The following is a 20,586-nucleotide window of genomic DNA, read 5'->3' as shown; positions in this document are numbered from 1 at the left end:
TGACTGAGACTATAGGAGTCACTGCTCAAGTATGTTTTATTGAATGAGAGTAACATAATGCAGGACGACAAAACACAGTCTACATTTTCAAAAGTAAAGTCAAGATACAACAAACAATGTTCATGATAAATAGACACAGGAGGAGGATACACCCTCAATAAACCCTCCCTCCATATTACTCAGCACATAGTATATGACAAGAAAGGTTGCAATGGAAAATAAAAAACAAAAGGTGACAATAATAGGCAGTCATTTGCACAAGGAATGTCTACTCAGGATCATTTCTTAGGTAACAGATGAGTGGCAGCCAAATCCCATTAAATAATCATTACATTTAATAACAACATTTTTTGTCACTTTTTATTGTAGAAAATATAAAATTCTAGGAAAATTTAACTTGTTTTATTTTTGAAAAATCCAAATTTCCGAGTCTAACTTTAGGCTCAGGTGGAGGAGTGTGTATGTGTATGAAATATATATAACATAATGAGGAGAATAAGAGCTGAAAGCCAAACCACTTTCTCCTCCTCACACATCCCTCGTGCCACTAGTCTCTACTCGGAGCTGAGAGGAAGATCTCGTGGATCCGGACAGGAGAGAAGCCCCTCCCCGCAGATCATTGCACTAGTCGATGGTCCTTTTAACTTCATTGTTGGAGAAGTAGCGACGCCCCGCTTCGCCACGGCAAAAAAGGATCAAGCACCCCCCTCTGATCAGCACGACCCCTCGCTCTGTTCTCATGGAAATCAGACCCTGCCTCCCGGCCACACTTTGTGCAGAGATGCAAAGTTGAAGCGCATTCCCAGCCGGGACCACAGACGATAATGATGTCTTGGAGGAGCTGATCGTCTCGTTTATCTTTCATTTGTTTCCCCTCCTGTTTGTTTCGTTTTTGCTTTGGACCGCACGCCAGCCTGTACTTTCCGAAATGCTGGATCTGGCTCAGCGCATTGTTTTTTTCTGCGCGCTCCTCCGCTGCTGCTGCGCTCACGCGTCGTGTCCTCCGCGCTGCGAGTGCTCAGAGGCGGCTCACACCGTCAAGTGCGTCTCCAAAGACCTGCGGAGTATCCCGACCGGGATTCCTGGATACACCAGGAATCTGTTTATTACCGGGAATCAGATCAGTCGAATAGGTCCGGAGTCTTTCAGAGGACTGGATAATGTGACCAACTTGTCTCTGAGTAATAACAGGTAAGACTCTCCTGGACACTTCTGTGCCTTTTTGTCATGGTTGTAATGCAAAGCGAACATATCACAGGGAAAGATCATGTCACACTTCACATCAGTTGGTCCTCATCGTCCCATAAACATAGTAGTCCAGGCACTTGAAACTGGGGCGTTGTGGACTTTAAGGTGAACCATATTCAGTTATATTTCAGGATTGATCCAAATGACATTTTCAGGTAGAAGCAGCAGTAGTGCAGTATGTGTCTTTTTCCACTTTCTTGGTATTTAAAGTCTAAATGACATCTCTTGGGTGTCCTCAAATCCAGAATTTCCGAAGTGGAATCCCACACATTCTCCGGACTCCGCAGCCTCCGCTCTCTGGATATGAGCAACAACCAACTGGCAGTCATTCACCCTGAGGCCTTCACCGTCCAGAACCAGTCCCTGCGCGAGCTCAACCTGAGCCGAGCCCTCTACAACCACTCGTCAGTGATGGACCTGGCCACGTCTCTCCGCTGGAGCTCCCTGGGGACCCTGCAGGGACTGGACCTGTCCGACAACAGCCTCATCTACTTGCCATTGCGCATCTTCTCCCACCTGACCGGCCTGCGGCGGCTCCAGCTCTCCAACAACTCCCTGGTGGCCATCCACAACTCCACCTTCTCGGGCCTGGAGCGCCTGGAGGAGCTCGACCTTACGCTCAACGCCCTCAAGACGTTGACCGAGGAGGGCCTGCGAGAGCTGGACTCCCTGCCCAGAGCCGATCTCCTGCTGGGGGAGAACCCTTTCACGTGCACATGCGGGATCGAACCTTTTGCCCTGTGGCTCAACAGATCACAGGAACGCATCAGGGACACTGACGGCCTGGTGTGCGCCTTCCCAGCCAGCATGAGAAACACGTCCATGCTCGCTGTGGGCACGTTGACTCTGGGATGCCACCAGAGGGATGCGGGGGCAGACCTCGCCTTGCAGACCTCTTACGTCTTCTTGGGTGTAGTCCTGGGCTTCATAGGTCTCATCTTCCTCTTTGTACTTTATCTCAACCGCAAGGGCATCAAGAAGCGGATCTACGACATGCGGGACGCCTGCAGGGAGGTGTGGGAAGGCTACCACTACCGCTTCGAGATCGACTCTGATCCCAGGTTATCACAGGTCTCCACGAGCGCCGACGTGTGAGAGGACAACCACTCCAGGCGTACTTTCTTATGACTCTTTTCTAGTGCATTTATCAGTAGAAAAATGTAAAAATTGTACAGATTTGCTTGTAAATATATAAATACAATAGTGTTAATGATCTTTCAGCCTTGTTGTCTATAGCATGTACCGTCTATCTCTCCTCGCTGCAGAGCTAATAATCCACTTCAACTCAAAATATCTTGGATTTCTTTGTGCTAACAGACACAGATCTTACCAACAGAATTCATATACTTTCTCTTTATGTTCACACAAAAGCAACAGTAAGTGCCTAAAGTCAGCTTGGAATTGTTTACTGGCGATCTGAGCTGAACTCGCTTTCTTTATGGCACACTTTCACTCAGTACTGTGTGAGATCCTGTCCTCATATTTAGCTTGTTAAAAAAAAAAGAAAAAAAAAAGCAACAAAACGCTGCAATAAAATCCTGACACTACAAAACAACAAACCTCTGGGAATTTAAAGCACAATCACTCATTCATCTTTGAACCATTTCAAGCCCTTTGGTCTCTTCGTCCTTCAGCCCCCAGGGTGCCAGAGAGGAATTAAGCCTCCAAAAAAGCTTTACTAAAGCTCTCCTTAAAATCACCACTCTGCTTTTCTTTGGCCATTGGATTGAGAAGGGCGGGGGGGAATTCAGCACAGACCAGTGGAAATCTCCAAGCCCCCTCATTTTTTTTTTTTTTCATGAAACATTGCTTTGTTTCAACTCCTTGAGTTTTATTGTCAAAATGATGAGAACCAGTCCCGGGCTGAGGCTGCTGAAAGCAATCTCCCTCCCTCCTTAAAGACAACAGCCGCTCTGCAGGCTCTTTGAAGAAAAAAGTCTGAAAAGTCTGGCTCTCCACGTTTTTCTGTTTAGGGGGGATTTTTTTTTTCATCACTGATAAGATACAGATGATTCTGAAACACCAGCTACATTGTTTCATTCAGCAGTTCGCTCTGACTTGTTAGGTAGTCATCGTTATGAAAAGGAACAAGAACATGTTCTCAGTCTTTTGGTTTTTCTCTACCATGTATGCCTTTACAATTGCAGGCCTTTTTTTAGTGGACGTTGTTTTCTAAGATCAGTTCCTTAAAATAACACTGAAATCCAGAGATGTACGTCAAAAAAACGTGTTTCTTAGTCAAATCGTAAGCCTTACAGTTTGCATGCATGTTTAAAATATAACTTTACAGTGAGTGAATCCCAAACAGAGAATGATGGGCCTTTTTTCTCAAATGTCATGTGTGTTGTCCCTGTTCTCCTAAATGGTTACATGACAAAAGCAATTCTCTGTGGCCTCTTGATGCTATAAAGTGAGACAAACAGAGACAGAAGGAGGGGATGGCAAGCCGCCATTCCTCAAAGTGTTTATTGCCCAAATTGTTAGCTATCTAGGTATTTGGAATGGGGAGGGGTAGAAAGGAACCCTGGGGATAACCAAAACAGCCTTCCATTGTTCAAAGCCAAAGTAGCATCTTCACCCTTTCAAGATGTTCTCCAAACTCCTCTGATAGCGATCCAGAAATGTTTGTAACATGGAGCCATTTTACTGCATGTGGGATGACAAAATAAAACTTTAGAGAGTCACGATGTCTGTACACTCATTTAGCACAAATGTAATCTTGTGTGTCATGAAAACAGCTGAAATGAATGTAGTCATAATGTTTGGACTAAACTCAAGGTATCATTTCTCCAGGCTGCAGAAGCACATTAAGTCGGGGGGCATTTACTCGCTGAGGAGAAAACAATTGAGGCTCGTACACTGACGCAAAGGGGCGGCTCAGATGGCGAGACGCCTTCAAATAAGCTTTGTTTTCCAGCACAGGAAGATGCCTTGTGATACTCATTCTCTTTCTGTTTTTCACAGACGGCCATTATGCCCGCCACATAATAGGATTCACTCATGATGACAAAGTTGAGCGCTCTGATCCAGCTATTGTTCAAGTGTCATCATTCTTAATATTCGCCTGTGGGAGGAAATCCCAGGAGAAGTTTTCATTTGCAATTACACAACGTGTCACAACCGGGGGCATTAAGCCGGCCACGGGTTATTGGTGTCAATTGGCGGAGCAGAAAGAAGAAAGATTACTCCCTGCATGTCATTACTTCTGTTTTTCGCTCATTAAAGTGTGGATTAGGAGCTGTGCCTTTTCTCTTTTTTTTTTGTCTTTTTATGACCCTGTCTATTTGAAAAATATATGGTCTGTTTGCTATAGGCTGTGCAATACTGTCTCAGCAGGAATGCAATGAAAACAGAGGAAGCCTTGCAAATACATCCAGACGGTCTCCATTACTAACTGGGCAAAGGAGAGGCTTGTTAAAAACAGAAGAATTGCTCCAATTACTCTGTTCTTTCAAACTGTATGTTGCACATATCTGATTAAAAGATCACGTCTTTATTTCAAATTTGCTTGCCATGTCTTGTATTCCCACAAGCTATTTGTTACACCACTGAGGTTTCTTTTGAGGACGCAGTTCTAAAAACTTTAACAGCTTTATGTTGCTGTATTCTGTGCAGCATGTGGTTTTTGCAAAATACATATTTAAAGTATTTATTTTCAGTTTTAAGCGTGTTCCCCCGGAGTAAGTTCCTCTTTATTTTATACGCCTCCGCTCTTTCTGGGAACATCTTGGCGCCATTACATGGGTTTAATGGCCATGATAGGGAATATGCCTTAAAAGTGAACACCACATCTGTGAGGAATTGAACATGTTAAAAAGAGACCACAACAGTCAGCAGCATGACGACAGAGACAAAGTGGCATCTATACCCCCCTCCACTGGCACGGTATGACAAACACAGCTGTCTCTCTCTCAGCCAGGGGACACATGTCATCATTTACATTCACCATCAGTAAATACTACACTGTCATCTGATACGTTCTGCTTTACATTTGGTCGCACACTTTTAAATCCAAGCCAAGCGCAGAACAGTGAAACACAGTCTAGTGTAGCCTCTCCTCTCTCTTCCTCTTTTAACAATGAACTTGTGAGATCGATGAATTCGTTCACCTAGCTTCCTGTATGCCGCCTATCCATCACGTCCAACTGGTCTGGTCGGAGAGGGCAGCAACTAAAACACAGAAGTGGTTCCAGTGGGGTATCACCCATTGTTCTGCTGCTCACTTGATCAATGTGACTTTGTTTTCCAGACGAGATGATGCAAGCAAAGAGGAGTTGGTACAGCTGCCCCAGCTACCCATTAAAGCCAAAGGTCCCCCCATTTATCACTTTGATAAAAGCTAGAGCTAATAACACACATACAGTTTATGCAAACACATGAACTGTAGTGTTAGTTAAAGCTGTATTCAGATAGTCTTATCTCATCTGTAGGCTGATATCAAATATCAATCTGAAATTAATTCCTTTTTGTTGTGAAATCACCACTTGTGGGCTACTTATTTAGTCAAAACTGTAATCACCAAAACAAGGACATTTCAGGTTCATTTATATATTTTGGAGTAATGGCAATATAGTTTGTAATATCACATCAGTTCCAACAAAGTGACTTTGTTAGCCTTTGCTTGGTGCCATTTGTCATTTCAGCACTCCATGTATTATTTTATAAATGTACAGGTCAACTTGTTGTGAATTTTGAGTCTGGTCATTTACCTTTACTTCAACTGGATGCATGAAAGAGAGACAGCTAACGTGGTGCAGTGGTTAGCACTCACAGCAAGAGGGGTCCGGGTTCGAGCTCCGGCTTGCCTGGAGTTTGTGAGTGTGTGAGATTACATGTTCTCCCTGTCCCTACGTGGGTTCTCTCCGGGTACTCCAGAGTGTAGTGTAGTTAGAATGCGTGTACAAATTAGTGTTAGAACTGTATTTCATGCACATTTTGATTTATTTCTTCTCGTTTTAGATCAGATCACTGATCAGAATCAGTGCCAGATGTTATAGTGTCATGTATTTACGGTATGCAGAATGGTGACGCTTTTGCTTAGTTTAGAAAAAACTGAATAGTGACCACATACCTTTTAACTGACCTGGACAAAATGATTCAAATCACTCAAGTTCTCTGTAAAGTCCACCTCTACGGCAAGCCACAGACTTTGACAGCAATCTAGCAGCAGCAGCTTGTCATATCAGTCAACTGCTTGTTCAAATGCCCAAAAGTTATTGTATCTCTCTTTTTGAAAAATGGAAAAACTGTTGTGTTGTATTTCACATTTCTTTACAGAAAGAGCGAGAAGAATTCAATTCTCAGTTCAACTTCAATAAAACTCACATTACAAATGGATTTGATTTGCATTTAATTGTATAATCCATCAGTCCCACTTGGGTATGTTCACCACAGAGTTTGTACAACATGTATGTGTCCACATGTCATAATGGAATACTTTATGCTCTTGAAATTTAAACAAAAACCTCTTGGTGCATAACCGCAATGGATCCCCAGGACCCGCAGAAAATGAGAAACAAATGCTCCCAACAAAGTTCTGTCTCATATGAAAGGCAGGCCCCATGTAAAACACTCCACCGCAACAATGCAGCTTCCCTCTGAAGTCTTCATGACTTCGCCTCTATTGATCTCTGGATTGACTACAACTGTAAACGGAGCAACAGCACAGCTCTGCCAGGCCTTATAGCCCCCCCACCCCCACCCCCACCCCTACAGCTTCCCCTCTTCTGGGCCTCTATGCTCTGAGCAGAAGTGTCCTGAAGCCTTGTTGTGGGCTCTGCTGTCCTCCAGCTGGCCACGAATCGGTCTCTCGATCCATGTGGCTTGTCAGAAGTTTTGTTTTGTTGTTGCTGTGGTTGTTTATAGGAGGATGAGGTTAGGGAGTTTTCAATTAGAGAGACATATTTCCCTCTGTGTCCCATCCTGCCTTATTCTCTCAAACTCTGAATGAGCCCCTAAAGCTGAGGCTCACTTGATGTGCTGAAATTGAAAGAGAAGCTAACACATCTTCTCTCTGCTTGATATTCTTGTGAATATCCTAAAGGGAGAACAAGTATAAAGATAAATCGTCCCTGTGGCGAACAAATGTAATCAAACTTTTTGACTGACTGGCCACACCAGAGGAATATCTCCCCTATGATTCATTAAAGAGGTTCTCCTCTGGTCCTCTCAGAGAAAAGGAAAAAGGCCTGTGCTGCTGGTTGATTATAAATGGCCTTGACCTGTTTTAAAGAAAGGACAAGATACTCACAACTCCTGCACCACTTCATCATCCGCTTCACGCATCAATGAGCTGGGCTGGAATTGAGCAGAGACAAATACAATAGTCCAGCTGGAAACAGGAGTCATTTGAAGACACTTGGGATCAAATCTCCCTTTAGTAGACCCACAGTGGTGTATATGCAACTAAATTTATTGTCAGCTATTTTCTGGTTTTCTTCCATGTTTAAATTTGAACAGTGGGTCAAATGACTGTGTGTAATGTTAAAGTTGTTCATAGTGAGGAAGCCACATCTAACACTGCAGTTCTTTTTAGTTCTATGCTGCATTTGAGCATTTTTCAGCTTATGATTTGGTTTAACTGGCCCAGACTATTACTGTTTTTGCTCAGTCTCACTGCTCTCATCAACATCACATCTGGTCACAGTAGGCATCTGTTTTTCACAAAGAAGCTCTGACAAATTAACGCTAAGCTACTTGCACAACACCAAACAACAGTCAGCTAGATAGCAAATTGCTTTTGAATGTAGTGGAGGAGCTAAAGCCAGATATTTTTCTCAGGAGAACAAAAATAGTCAGTATTGGAGTTACATATGTCAAGTGGCTAGACATATGACCACAAGTAAATACTATGACTGCTCTGGGTCTGCAGTATATTTTATTGCTTCTCACCAAGTTAAGATTTGGGAATGGATACATTGCTAAAAAGAAGTTAAAGGAGTAAGGAAAACAAACGAATTGATCAGATTTTTAAATCACCAGGCTAGCTAAACTTATTTGGAAGAGATGGTTGTGGTGTTCTAACAACTTCCTGGTTTGACTTTGACCTGCTGTACTTGTCGTAACAGTTTTACTTTGCAATAGAGTTCTGCAGGGATGACATATTTTTGTAGGCCAAACCAGAAGTTAGCATCATCCTGGTTCCCTCAACAAAAAGCCAGTGGGATTTTTTCATTGGTTTTTGGCTTATTGCAGAAAATAGACTCAGTAACAAAAAAAAAAAGTTTATTACACACAGAAGTAAAAATGTAATGTTAGGTTATACAAACTTCAGCAGCACCACCACCAAGCTTTCAACTTGTAATTTGATTTAGTGCACTTATCTCTTCTACAAAAACCTCTCCTCTTAGGAAGTTAATGAATAATAATTTAAGAGTGTGAGTATAAGCACAATGAGGTAGACTGGTGAGAGGACCAGTTTTAGAGTAGCGATATTACCTGATGTATTTTATGTTGTAGAATAAAATCTAAAAATGTCTTGAGCTTGGGTTGAAGAAAGAAAAAATCCATAGACATCAGGACAGGGACTTGAAGTGCCAAAATGTTAACTTATTCCTGGGTTTTAGGACTCAGTCACATTCAGTTTTAGCTCCAGATAAAGTAGGTTAATATATAAGTAGATAATATGGCTAAATTGTTGCTTTACTTGTGGGAGAAAACAGTGTTATCAGTTGATTACACTTTATTGCAAAGTTACAATAAATTGGAATTGTCCTTTAACGTCAGTTCCAATACAATGTCAGCAGTGAACAGAAATGGGGAGAGTGCAGCCTCTCTGATGATGATGATGATGATGAATCCTCGAGCTGCTCGTGGAATGTGTTGAGTGTGAACTCTCCATAGGTAATTTGACCTCTTGCCTTCCTGATGGGAGGAGACCTGAGCTCATTATTATTACCTTCATTATTTCAAATGCAGGACCAGATGCTGGAGCGGGAGGGGGCCCAGCGCGCCCAACAGGGATCTGAGGCTCCTGATTGGTCAGGAGGAGAAGAACGGTTCGGAGGCCAAAGGGTAGAGTCTTCCGGAGAAGAGACACCATCTGCTGACTGTCTCACTCTGACTTTACATCATCTTGCTATGTTAAGGACTTTGAGGAGATGATGCTGCTCGTGTTGGATGAGGACATTCTGTTACAGCACTGCAGGATAAAAAAAAAAAATTCTCTCACTGCTGTATCAGTATCAGATATTAGATATAAGATCCCTTCCAAAAACATTTCAAAAAAAAACTGCATTATTTTTAAATTGTGTCTTGTAAAATGATAATGATTGAAAAAACACATACGAGTCAAACATTAGCACTAGGTCACACGTTCCCTCAATTCCATCACACACACTGTAGTTTATTTGAGTCAGTTCCACATACACCGTCCCTCTGACACAAATACTCACAAGAGTACCAAATGAGTATTTATCCACGACTAAATTACTCAGGCTTTTAATCAAAAAAATGACTGAGCAGTGTATATTACACCTCTTGGAACAAATGGTCTTGGCAGAAAATGAACAGATAGGTAAGAGTCAAAAACAAAACAAAAACAAATTTAGTTTGTCTTTCATAGATTGTGACAATAAAATATAGAATTATGCAGCTGCAAACTGTACAGTTTTTCAATTAGTTAAGAATCACTGGCCTTCAGGAGATACAGAGGAAAGAGATGCATTTTCAGATTTAGCTGGCATAGTGTGGTCTCGACCAGCTGTGGAACTGACTCCTCACGAATGTCTCCACATCCTGCAAAGCTCTGCACATAAATTAGGCGACAGAGCTGTGTTTGCTTTCTCTTCCATCACACCCTGTTTGTGGTCCTGCACATACAGATAGAAATCTGCCTTAGCATGCAGGAAGCTCATGAGCAGAGTGGAACCTGACCCAAGAGAGGTTTGTCAAATGAATGTCCATAGGTCAGGGGTCTGTGCAGATTGAATATGTATATATATGTATGTAAGAGAAGAGAATAAATCTCATTCGCACTTTCATTTATTTCACTCCTCTGTGTGTGTTTGTGTGTGTTTTTAAAGCCTCCTGTAAAGCCTGTGTCATCAATAATGTTTTTGTTGATTCCACTCTGGGACTTTGACTTGCTTTCTTGCTCATATGAATGTTGATAGTCCCAATGGAAAGAATTCAGAAAGGAGGAAACTGTTCCTGAAACAAATTCCCCTGCGCTATTTCCTTTGACAGGAAATTGTGTCTTTGATCTAAGCCACCACACTCATCTGGTCATCGCATGCGAGGTGTCACTCTTTCCTATGGTGTAAAGGAGGGGTGGGTGGAGGAATTTGCTATCGCTGCTCTGACTCGCACCGGACGCCCGTATGAATGTCACACACATGTCAACACTCGAGCGCCTGAAAAATGAAAAATAAGATTGTCAGTTTGAATAAATCTGGGTTTAAGAGGCGTACCTGATGAAGGCATATACAGAGCTTGGGAAAAGTAGGACAGAGTGACAGATTCAGTTGTCGCGCACTTGCATCACGCTTCCTCTGGCTGCGGGGAACTTAATGAACGCTATTGACCAAGCACAGTCTGGCAAGGGTTCACACCTGCCAGACTACCTAGGAATGTATCCAGTGTCCTGCCTTAGTGTGTGTATGTGTGTGTTTGTCACCTACACTGACAGTGTAAAGGGTCATCTTTCATGTGGAGTATCCCACATGGTCACAGATCACTCAGACAGACACAGGAGCTGATGATATCACACTGACATCATGCATTTCCTTATCATTTCTCCCACCTGACACACAACAGGATTCAAATATAGCTGGATTGCATGATGTGGAGATCGTAGCTGTGGCTGGTGTTACAGTATGTGATTTATATTCTGCAAAGAGAAAGCGGAAGCGCGCTGATCTTGATGTGTTGTTTGTCACAGTTAGGGTCGAAGGCATCATTACTGCAGTGTGCCGCCTGGGTCTATTCAGCACCAGGAGGACCAGGAGACATCATTAATAATGTTAACAAGGCCATCAAGACCAACATGATCTTTCTCTGGGTCAGGCTCAATGCAGACAGGAGAGGTCTCAGCAAACAGGAGCAGGCAGGCGAGACACAACCCAAAGACACTCTGACACCACAGCAGCACGCACCTGCAGACAATCAGCTCATTAAGGAGCAATTGGATGCAGGCTGCAATAAATGCATATGCCTTTGTGCTGCACACACATGCAGAGCAAGTAGCTTCAGGGTAGTTGGGCTACTGTTGCTTTGACCAGGCTGCATGCTTTGGCACGCTGAAATGGCTTGTGGAGTTCATTTGGGGTAAGTTTTTTTTTTTTTTTTTTTTTTTTGCGGCTATTTTAAGTATGTGTTGAGTTGCTGTTGTCCCATTTCTTCTGACCTTGATGTCTTATTTTTCTGAGCAGGATCTTGCTGATTTGTTTAGTTCAAGCAGAGCATGTATGCTGTTTATGGGCTACACAAGGTGAGCAGAACCCAAATGTGTCACCATCATTTAGCGCCGTGATTTACTAGTTGTGGATTTAAACTCTCGTTTCTCTCTCGCAGCTCCGAGTTCCCAGAGACAAAATGGCAACAGGTATGTTGGTTTCTCGCAACAGGACAGTGGCCTAAGAGGACTTGGTGGCAGCTATCCCCAGAATCAATTCAGACAGGTCTCCATTTATCCAGGCTCAGCCAAGAGCAGTAGCCTCAATCCACAGGCTGCAGTTAGTAGTGCTTATAACCATGGACTTTCCAGTAGTAGCTACACAAAAACAGTTTCACAGCCTGCTCAGAGTGGCCACACTTCAGTCAGGTTGATAGACCACAGCTCTGTGTCAAACCCCAACTGGAGAATGATGAACTCAAAACCGGTAAAGGTTCAAAAGGAGCCAAAAAAGCCGTACTTGGGCCTCTCTACTGATATTGCTAGTGGAAGTTCTGTGAGTAAATACAGTAAAAATAAGAATGACCTTAATGATATTGGCAAGAGAACTTGGCCAGTTCAGCAGGGTACACAGCGTACTAGCCAATACCTATCCAGCAATTCTGCATCTGTTCAGAGTCCTTTTAGGGAGAGGGGCTCCTTCACATCAGCCTCCCACCAGTCTGCAGTAGCCAAAACACCAGCCTACTATGGACCAAGAGGCTTCTCTCCGTCTATGAAGTCTTCCAGTCTGTTCAGTGCAGGTGTTCCTGCACCACAGCGAAACTCTGGACTGACGCAAACATCAGCCAGTGCCCCTGCTAGGGTGTCTTCACGTTCTAATGCTGAAGTATCTAAACCCTCCCATTTCTCACCTGCTCAAATTAAGAGGACTAGAAATTATCCCAGCCAGACTGAGGCTGGAAAACCATACCGGAGCAAGCTGTTTCCAGTTAACGGAGGAAGTGCCCAAGGAGGCTACAGGCCTACTTCCAGTATGGCGTCAAGCTATGTGAGTTATACCCAGTCTCTTCCAGCACCCTCCAAACAAAATGCCCCTGTTAGTTTTGAGCCACGCAGTCTGAAAGTCCCCACAGGGTTTAACTACAAACCCAGCTATGCCTCTGCTGAGCAGAAGCCTAGCAGCTCTGTCCAAACATTCAGGAATGGCAGAAACCCAGCCCAGGGAGCTCACAACCTCCCTGCCTCTGGGAGCAGCAGAGCGGGAACCTCTCCCCAGCAGTTCGCCCCAACCAGAACCTACGACATCCCTCAACAGTTCGGTGGCTTTGCAATCAGACGGCTGAAAGAACCTGCTGACCAGAATGAAGTTAATGTCCAGAAGCCACAAGATCCTTCCACTGCTCCACTGCGGCAGACTGCATCTTACAAGCCACAGGGTCAGAGTGTAAGTCCAGAGAGCAAATGGAAGAGGGTCAGGCTGCATCCAGGACTCCTGAAGGTGAGTATCTGACAATTTCTCAAGGTTTTATAACAAAGTCTGGTTTCTAATGTATGTTCTGTTTGTTCCTCTAATAGGTGCAGCAGGCTTGAAGAATCATTGACTAAATTAGTGTTTTGAAATAAATTTATTAATTTACATTTTGTGTTTTTTGAATTCACCTCCGAGATATGTAATACTGGTAAAAAGTCAAAGCTTGGATGCACCATAAATGCAGATTTGGTGCCACCTAGTGTGTAAAAGGTGTAATGGAACATGTTTATCTGAACCAGGCAGTCTTGAAGCCCCAGACTGCTACTCAAGCCTTTACAAGTGGGTATCTTCATCTTGAGCTATGACATCCAACTGGAAGTAAATGGTCTGAGAATGTCTCAAAAGGTCAGCTGGAAAATATTCCTTGAAGCAGAGACACTACAACAGTTTGCTAAATAGAAGTCCTAACCCTTAAATGCTGTACTTGAGGCTATTTACAGTGTTAAACCTGAGAGACTTAGACAATATTGGTTGAAACTACAGATACTGAGGTCAAATGTTGGGGAAAATTATGGCTGCTGTAGCCTAGATAGATGTACCCTGGCAAACAACCAGGGTACCACAAAGACCTACATTATACAAAAATGAGTTCAGGGTTCTTGTCAAAACCTTTTTAATTTATTTTTATTTATTTTTTTTAGTGTTCAGTTTAAATAACTCTGCTACCTCCAGTGGGGACAGAAACTGCACTTAATGTCACTTTTAAACTTCCTCTTACCCTAGATTGTTTCTCCTTAGTGTGGGACAGACATCTCCAGGAGTGAATGAAGCCCTTAATACAATCCATTCTATATTGCTTCTGGTCTTTCCCACTGAGATGATCTTAAATCCCTGACCTATGAAGGATCCTCAGATCTGTTAGATGAGTAAGAGCTGCTCAGGCCTGGTTCTCCATGTAACTTGGGTCCCTGATTTACTGTTTAAGAAGATTCATGTTAACCCAAAGTCATTGAGGGTTTTTTTTTTTGTTTTTTTTTTTTTTTGTGAACAGTAAAATAACTATATGATATAGTGCCCATAAGCAATAACATAAGTGGGTGGAATTTATTATCAGTTTACAGCATTATCTCGTTTTTTGTTTATCTATTTAATATCAAAACTGCAGTAAAAACATCCACTTGTTAAGACCCTTCAGTCAAATGAAAATCAAAAGAATCCAGTTTTCACTAAAAGTAACTTGTATGAATTTAAGATGTCATGCTTTTCTTACAACTTTATTTCTTGTAGGAAATAAACTTCATTATTTTAATGTTAATTACAATTAATGATAATTGAGGCCTCAGATAAGTACATTTCCTAAAACGTTAAGTCACCGATGAGTTTATCTTTTCCCATTTCTCATTCAGTCTGTCAGTGTCACAGTGTAATGTACAGTATGTACTGTGCATTATCATCACAGTCTTAACCTATTCTATGTAATGTTATCTTTATCATACTTTTTGTCACAGCGGCCACCATTGTCATCATGATAAACTTTGTTAACCGAAAGACCTTGTGCTCTCCACCTTGTCCTGTGGTCAGCAGTCCTTCTTAGTCGTCATGGAAACATCCAGTCCTGAATGTACTGCCAGAACATTAAGTGTTGGTCTTCCACAGTGTCTGCATTATCTGCACAGTGTGCCCTGGAAGCTCATTCTCCATGATCCCTCTGCAGTTACCATGTGTTACCACAGGGAAGTGCTGCAGGGTCTTGATGATGGAGCAGTTGCATGCTTGCAGGAAGACACCCCAATTCTTTTTTCAATCTCTGACTGGTGATAGGGGTCAGCTAATGACAGCAGCTGAGGGCACATCAAAATAAAATGGAGAGAATTATATTATGTTGTATTAGATTATACTATACTTTTTTCCATATCTCTCTCTGCGTCAGCCTCCTGCACTTCAATGAACAACATCAAATGTTTGTTAATGTTGTTATTTCTTATGACTGTTTGTGCATATTTTTTTTTTCATATCGTGATTGGAAGAAGCTCAGGTGGCAGAGCAGGTTCTTCATTCATTTCAGAGTTGTTCCTTTTTTAAAATCCCTGGCTCCTTCTGTCAGCATGAAGCTCACTGTACCTTAGGCCAGCATGGCACATGGAGGCAGCCAGCTGAGGTATTTCAGTCAAATAGATCAAATAGATATAGATCAGTCTGTTTCTTGTATCTATAATCATTATTAGCACAGCAGGGGTGGTGATTCAGGGGTGATTTCTTTTTACAGTTAGGGCAATTCAGTAACGCCAGGCCTTGTATATATATATATATATATATATATATATATTATATATATATATATATATATATATATATATATATATATATACACACACACACATATATATGTATATATAGATATATAAGGTTGACTCTCGCTCCTACTGCGTCACCAGCTGTTAGCTCACAGCCTGGTACTAACACACACAAACCACCAACCCTGTGATTAGTGGAGGACCTCTGCCTCCTGAGCCCCTCCTCTTTCTCTCTCTCTCTCTCTCTCTCTCTCTCTCTCTCTCTCTCTTTCTCTCTCTCTCTCTCTTTGTCCTACCTTTGATGTTTTCCTTCACATGCTCATATTAGACAGATTTGACAACCAATCAATAACCACTATGTGACCCTGATATTATTATTATGTATAATATAATATATAATAATAATGTATACACATTATTTATTACTATACATATAATTTATGTATAGTATATTTTACATAAAAATGACTGACACAAGGACCTGCCCTCAAGCCACCAGATATTAAAATGCTCCCGTCTAGAGCATCTTCCAGCCCTGTGGGATTTACTGCCTGCTCAGTGGAACTGGTGGTTCCCAACTTGGGCAAAGTTTAGTTGGTCATAGGTCTGAAGCTATTATTATCAAATTCATCGTCATTACCACCATTTAATCATTTATCTATTCCCTATTCTCTCCACTTATTTCCTTTCTCTCAGTACATTTGTATTTTTTGTGATGCTTACTTGATAACGCAATCATGTAAACCAGAGCAGTAACTTTTCTCACAGATAAATGAATGATTTCAAGTATAAACTTTTTAGTGTAAAGGGGGGGGAAAAAGTGTAAAGCTCTTTGCTAACTTATTGGTAATTGAAGTATTTGTTTATTTGATTTAAGTTCCTTCACATTATTTACTGATGTATTCGATTTGATTTTTTACCTTTTACCACATTTTGTCAGCTTTTTGGCTCCATATAAAGGACTTTTGTCCGAGAACCCCAGAGGACCTCATTATTATGTTGTCCAGGGTGTATGAACTTTGACCCATACAAGAGACTCACAATCAGGAATGAATGGCTTCTGCTGCTTTGGTTATTATGATTTGATTTTTTAACTGGTCACTATAGCTCACTGTTAGGTCTGATTCATTAAATGAACACATAAAGTGGAACACTGGGCCAAATAGTTTTAGATGAAGGACAACACTTTTATCAGTCCTCCTGCTGAACAGAACAGATGCAGACATACTGATCATATCCACATTTTTTGGTCGCCCCCACCCTAGATATTTCTGCTCTACACCCACACCTTTAGGTGCCTTGTTTACCATCATACCTCATCACACAGCACAGATAACACAGTAACCCCCACTGTTTCACAACCTGAGTCATTTTTTCCATGAGTGACTATCATCCATACCACAGACCAGACAGCCTGTTACCTACACAACTGCAATGATGATTGATAATGTTTTGATGCAGGAACACACTGTGCTTTGCTGCTCTGACCAGATGAGGGCGCCATATCTTCAGACTGGAGAGAGGAGCCACTGAAACGCAATGAACCATATGTACTGGTTTCAATGAATGAAAATAATTGATAAAATGTAATAAAAATGCAGTTCACAAACTAGTCTGAGTTGGTACACACACACACACACACATTCAAAAATCTAAAAACACCATAACTCTGATCTAATAGTATATTCTATATACAGTGTCCTGTCATGGCAGATGCATTTTGCAGCATATTAAGGTAAGGTATTAAGGTATTAAGGTCACTAACGACGGAGATGTGCTCAAATCAATATTTGAGCACATAGATTGAGAACAGTCCAGTGAACTGTTTACACACCATCCTCCGTGATGAGTGCTGCCAGCACTACAGTATGCTGGAAGCATTTCTATATGAGAGGAGATGGGGGGGCTTTGGGAGATTTGTTAGGTGCTTTGTTGATGTGATTATAACGGCTTGAGAATCTCTTTAGAGACATGAATAGTCTTTGGCAGTGTGTGTTTACTAATGGATGTCATGATTGTTTGTCACGGCTCTTCCAAAAATCCATGACAGATGTCTTTAGGCCTCAGCAGGCTTCAGGTGCTGCTATGAATTCAATTGAATGCACAGAATCTGGTTTATGGCAACATAAGTGCAACTAGAGGTTGTCGTAATGGGACTTGCAGTTTAGACTCTCTCCACTTAGTATAATTAGGAAGTAGTGGACAGAATGCAGCAGGTTATAAAACTCTGTCCAGAAACTACTGTAGACATCTCTGACTAGACCAGACCCACTAGCCTTTGCTACTGTGTTATCAGGAAGTAAACATCTCACTTTCAATGTCTTGTTGATCGTCTCAGACACAGATAATGCCTCTATCATCTCACAGAAGCTGCTTGAGTCATGTAAGACCAGTACACCAAAAATGATCTTAGAGTCAGAGACAGTGAGACAGTACAATGGCTCTAGAAAGTACTCATATCCCTTCACTTTTTTGCACACATTATTGTGTTATAGACTTAAATTTAAATCGATAAAACTGCCATTTTGTCCAACAATCTACACTCAACAACCTTTGATATCAAAGTGAAAACATGCTTTTAGAAATTTCAAAAATGGAAATTCTCTCATTTTTAGAAGTATTCTGACCCTTAATTCAGTACTTTGTAGAAACTGCGCATCACCTGGATTTGGGCAGCTTGTCCCATTCTTCCCGTCAGATCCTCTGAAGCTCCATCAGATTGGATGAGAAGTGTCTGTGAACTGCCGTCGTCAGGTGTCTCCACAGATCAAGTCAGGGCTTTGGCAGGGCCACTGAAGTGTCGTCCTGGCTGCATGCTTTAGGTCACTGTTGCACTGAAAGGAGAACTGTCAACTGTTTCAAGTTGCATGTACTGTGGAGCAGGTTTTTTTTTTTCGAGGACCTCCCTGTATTTGGCTGCTTTCACCTTTCTCTCAGTTCTGCCCAGTCCCCCTGTCCCTGCCACTGAGAAGCACCACCTTAGAAAAATGCTGCCACCACCATGCTTCACCATGTGCTTGTTACAAGACTTGATCTTGCAGGGTTTTGTCTGGTTACTGGAGATTTTGGTGACTTCTTTGGGGACAATGACTATAAGTCATATCTTGCTGATCATTTCTGTTCATTGTGAACCTTTCCATCATTTGGCACTAACTCAGACTCAGAGATGTAACAGTCTCAGCTGGGGCTATCATCAGACTCTTCATTCATTTGTAGTTGAGTTGAAGCACAAAATTTGACAGTGTTGTTTGGTGTTCTTGTATTAGAGTAAGTAGCTTTAAGTCCCAAACATTAAAATCAGATTTGTGACCTCTGCTAGCTTCATTTTCTGGCCTTTCTTTATTTTAGTATTTCATGATCATCACCCTGCACCTTGCTTTGCTCCGACTTGTTTTGTTAACTCTATCATCAGCGTGAACCTGTCTCCTTTTAATCTCTTCTCATGAACTGTTTTGTTCTGCTTCTTGTTTTATCAGATGTTTCTGGCTCTTCCTCTCCCCTGTGGTTTTCTTGACTAAGTTTTAGCTTCCTCTTTATTTTGTTTGTTTGCTTTCTCTTTGATGATGCTTGCAAAAACCAAATACAGCACATCGTGTGTCTGTATATGATGGAAGATAATTTGCCATTTGAGCATCCTCCATTAGCAATGTCTGTCAATCTGTGAATAGAGGAAGAGATGTCTGCAGAGTGTAAAAGGAAAAACAATATGATTACAGTAAACATCCAAAAAGCAACCGATGCTCAGTCTATTACTTCTGTTCTGCCCTTTATTCACTTTATCAGGTGATCTTACATGATGTAACTAATTGCAAGGTAAATGAGCACAAATGTTTACTCATTAACGAAACAAAGGGTCATACTTAGTGAGAGGAAGCACATAAATTGCTGTTAATATAATTTAACACTGTCAAAGTGGAGAATGGTTGCCACATACTGTGAATTACCTTGTGACTTACACTAGGAAACTGACTGAGTAACTGCTTCATCTTATATTCAGAACAGTCCCTTTTGCTCTTCAGTCAAATTGGTGGTTTCCTCTGAGACACCTCGGCCTCTCAGCGAAAGTCACAATATCTGACAGTTTCTCTGTCCCCGTAGACCTGTGGAGTAAAATAAACAGGAAGACATTTTAAAGTGAGTAAATTCAGGAGTCTCAGATGCAAAGAACGAGCAGGAGAGAACTGTGAAAAAACATTTCTGCAGAGACAGTCTGCATCCAAACACTCACTGCTGTTTCTGCTGAAATTTCAAAAGGAAAATTGTAATTAACTTTCCAGTCAGCTTGTGTATTTTTAGATGCAGCTTTTACAGAGTAACAAATAACACAGGGAAGAATAATAGTGTTGCACTGGATATAAAAGTTCAACACAGGCTGTTAGAACAGCTGTGTCTGACTATGCAAAGCAATGTATTTCTAGGCAGCACATAACAGAGACCAGTAATGGCCATGTAGCTCCCAAAAAATACTGGTAAAGTTGTAAGAAAAACCATTTCAGATGTACAATAGAAAATATCTCAGATGCTTGTGTCTTTCCAAACGGCCTGAATATTATCTCAGCTGGTCTCTGTCATACATTCACAACTGCAAGAAGCTGTAGAGGCTTTGTGATCTTAGTTTTGTGCTTTAGGTGACAAACTTCTTCTTTTTCTTCTTTTCTTCTGACCACAATATAACTTAGATTTTTTGGAGCATGCATTTACAGTTTTGCAGACACACTGTTTTGTTATTTGTATAACCTCGAACCCTAGGCTTTTGTTTCTAACAGTGCATCAAATCAGAGGAGAAAAACTACCAAATGTCATTCAGCCACTTCAGTCAATAAGTTATTGAGTTTAGCTGTTGCACAATACGCATTTTCTCCATATTCATTTTTTACCCACTGTGTTATGGTAGTGCAGTCTGAATGTACAGTAACTGCTTCCTCAGTCATAGCCTGTACTACTATGCTATTACCACCAAATGACCTCTAGAGAGCGCAATGGCATAGACAGTGAAAACAACACGATGACCTACTGTCAAAGGGACATTTTAACAGCGCTAATGTGAGCTTAGCTGAGTTGAAGCTACTGTTGATGTAATACAGTCTCCTGTTCTGCATGTTGTGGTACGTTCAGGGTTTTTTAATGCACTTTATTAACTCTAACAGCTGCTCTCTGCAGTTTTGGACCTGCAACTCTTTGAGCAGAGCAGCACAGACTGAGACTTGTCCTGTTAAATAGCCTCTGAAACTCACCTT

The 20,586-nt window shown here is 41.7% G+C and overlaps 2 protein-coding genes and 1 long non-coding RNA gene across 3 annotated transcripts; 2 read left to right on the top strand and 1 right to left on the bottom strand.

Annotated features, from left to right (window-relative positions):
* The first annotated feature begins 16 nt into the window (after window positions 1-16).
* tpbga (trophoblast glycoprotein a) lies at window positions 17-4,751 on the top strand. Its single transcript, XM_018701308.2, has 2 exons — window positions 17-1,191; window positions 1,494-4,751. Exons 1-2 carry the CDS (start codon window positions 929-931, stop codon window positions 2,341-2,343), a joined length of 1,113 nt encoding a protein of 370 aa, XP_018556824.1. The 5' UTR covers window positions 17-928; the 3' UTR covers window positions 2,344-4,751.
* Window positions 4,752-11,400: 6,649 nt separating this feature from the next.
* On the top strand, window positions 11,401-13,220 carry LOC108900274 (uncharacterized). The gene is made up of 4 exons (XM_018701252.2): window positions 11,401-11,514; window positions 11,619-11,677; window positions 11,761-13,082; window positions 13,160-13,220. Exons 1-4 carry the CDS (start codon window positions 11,474-11,476, stop codon window positions 13,172-13,174), a joined length of 1,437 nt encoding a protein of 478 aa, XP_018556768.1. The 5' UTR covers window positions 11,401-11,473; the 3' UTR covers window positions 13,175-13,220.
* A 919-nt stretch (window positions 13,221-14,139) lies between these two features.
* Window positions 14,140-18,259, bottom strand: LOC108900275 (uncharacterized). Its single transcript, XR_001963692.2, has 2 exons — window positions 18,012-18,259; window positions 14,140-14,896 (listed from the first exon to the last, which is right to left on the bottom strand). It is a non-coding gene; the product is annotated as an uncharacterized LOC108900275 (long non-coding RNA).
* Between the last annotated feature and the right edge of the window lie 2,327 nt (window positions 18,260-20,586).

The sequence above is a fragment of the Lates calcarifer genome, linkage group LG3 (genome assembly GCF_001640805.2).
Source record: "Lates calcarifer isolate ASB-BC8 linkage group LG3, TLL_Latcal_v3, whole genome shotgun sequence".
Lineage (NCBI taxonomy): Eukaryota > Metazoa > Chordata > Actinopteri > Centropomidae > Lates > Lates calcarifer.
This window is presented reverse-complemented; position numbering and strand designations above follow the sequence as displayed.

Coding starts and splice junctions, on each gene's coding strand:
- tpbga (XM_018701308.2), top strand. CDS start 929: ATGCTGGATCTGGCTCAGCGCATTGTTTTTTTCTGCGCGCTCCTCCGC. Junction 1,192..1,493: donor TTGTCTCTGAGTAATAACAG/GTAAGACTCTCC, acceptor CCTCAAATCCAG/AATTTCCGAAGTGGAATCCC.
- LOC108900274 (XM_018701252.2), top strand. CDS start 11,474: ATGCTTTGGCACGCTGAAATGGCTTGTGGAGTTCATTTGGG. Junction 11,515..11,618: donor GCTTGTGGAGTTCATTTGGG/GTAAGTTTTTTT, acceptor TTTTCTGAGCAG/GATCTTGCTGATTTGTTTAG. Junction 11,678..11,760: donor CTGTTTATGGGCTACACAAG/GTGAGCAGAACC, acceptor TCTCTCTCGCAG/CTCCGAGTTCCCAGAGACAA.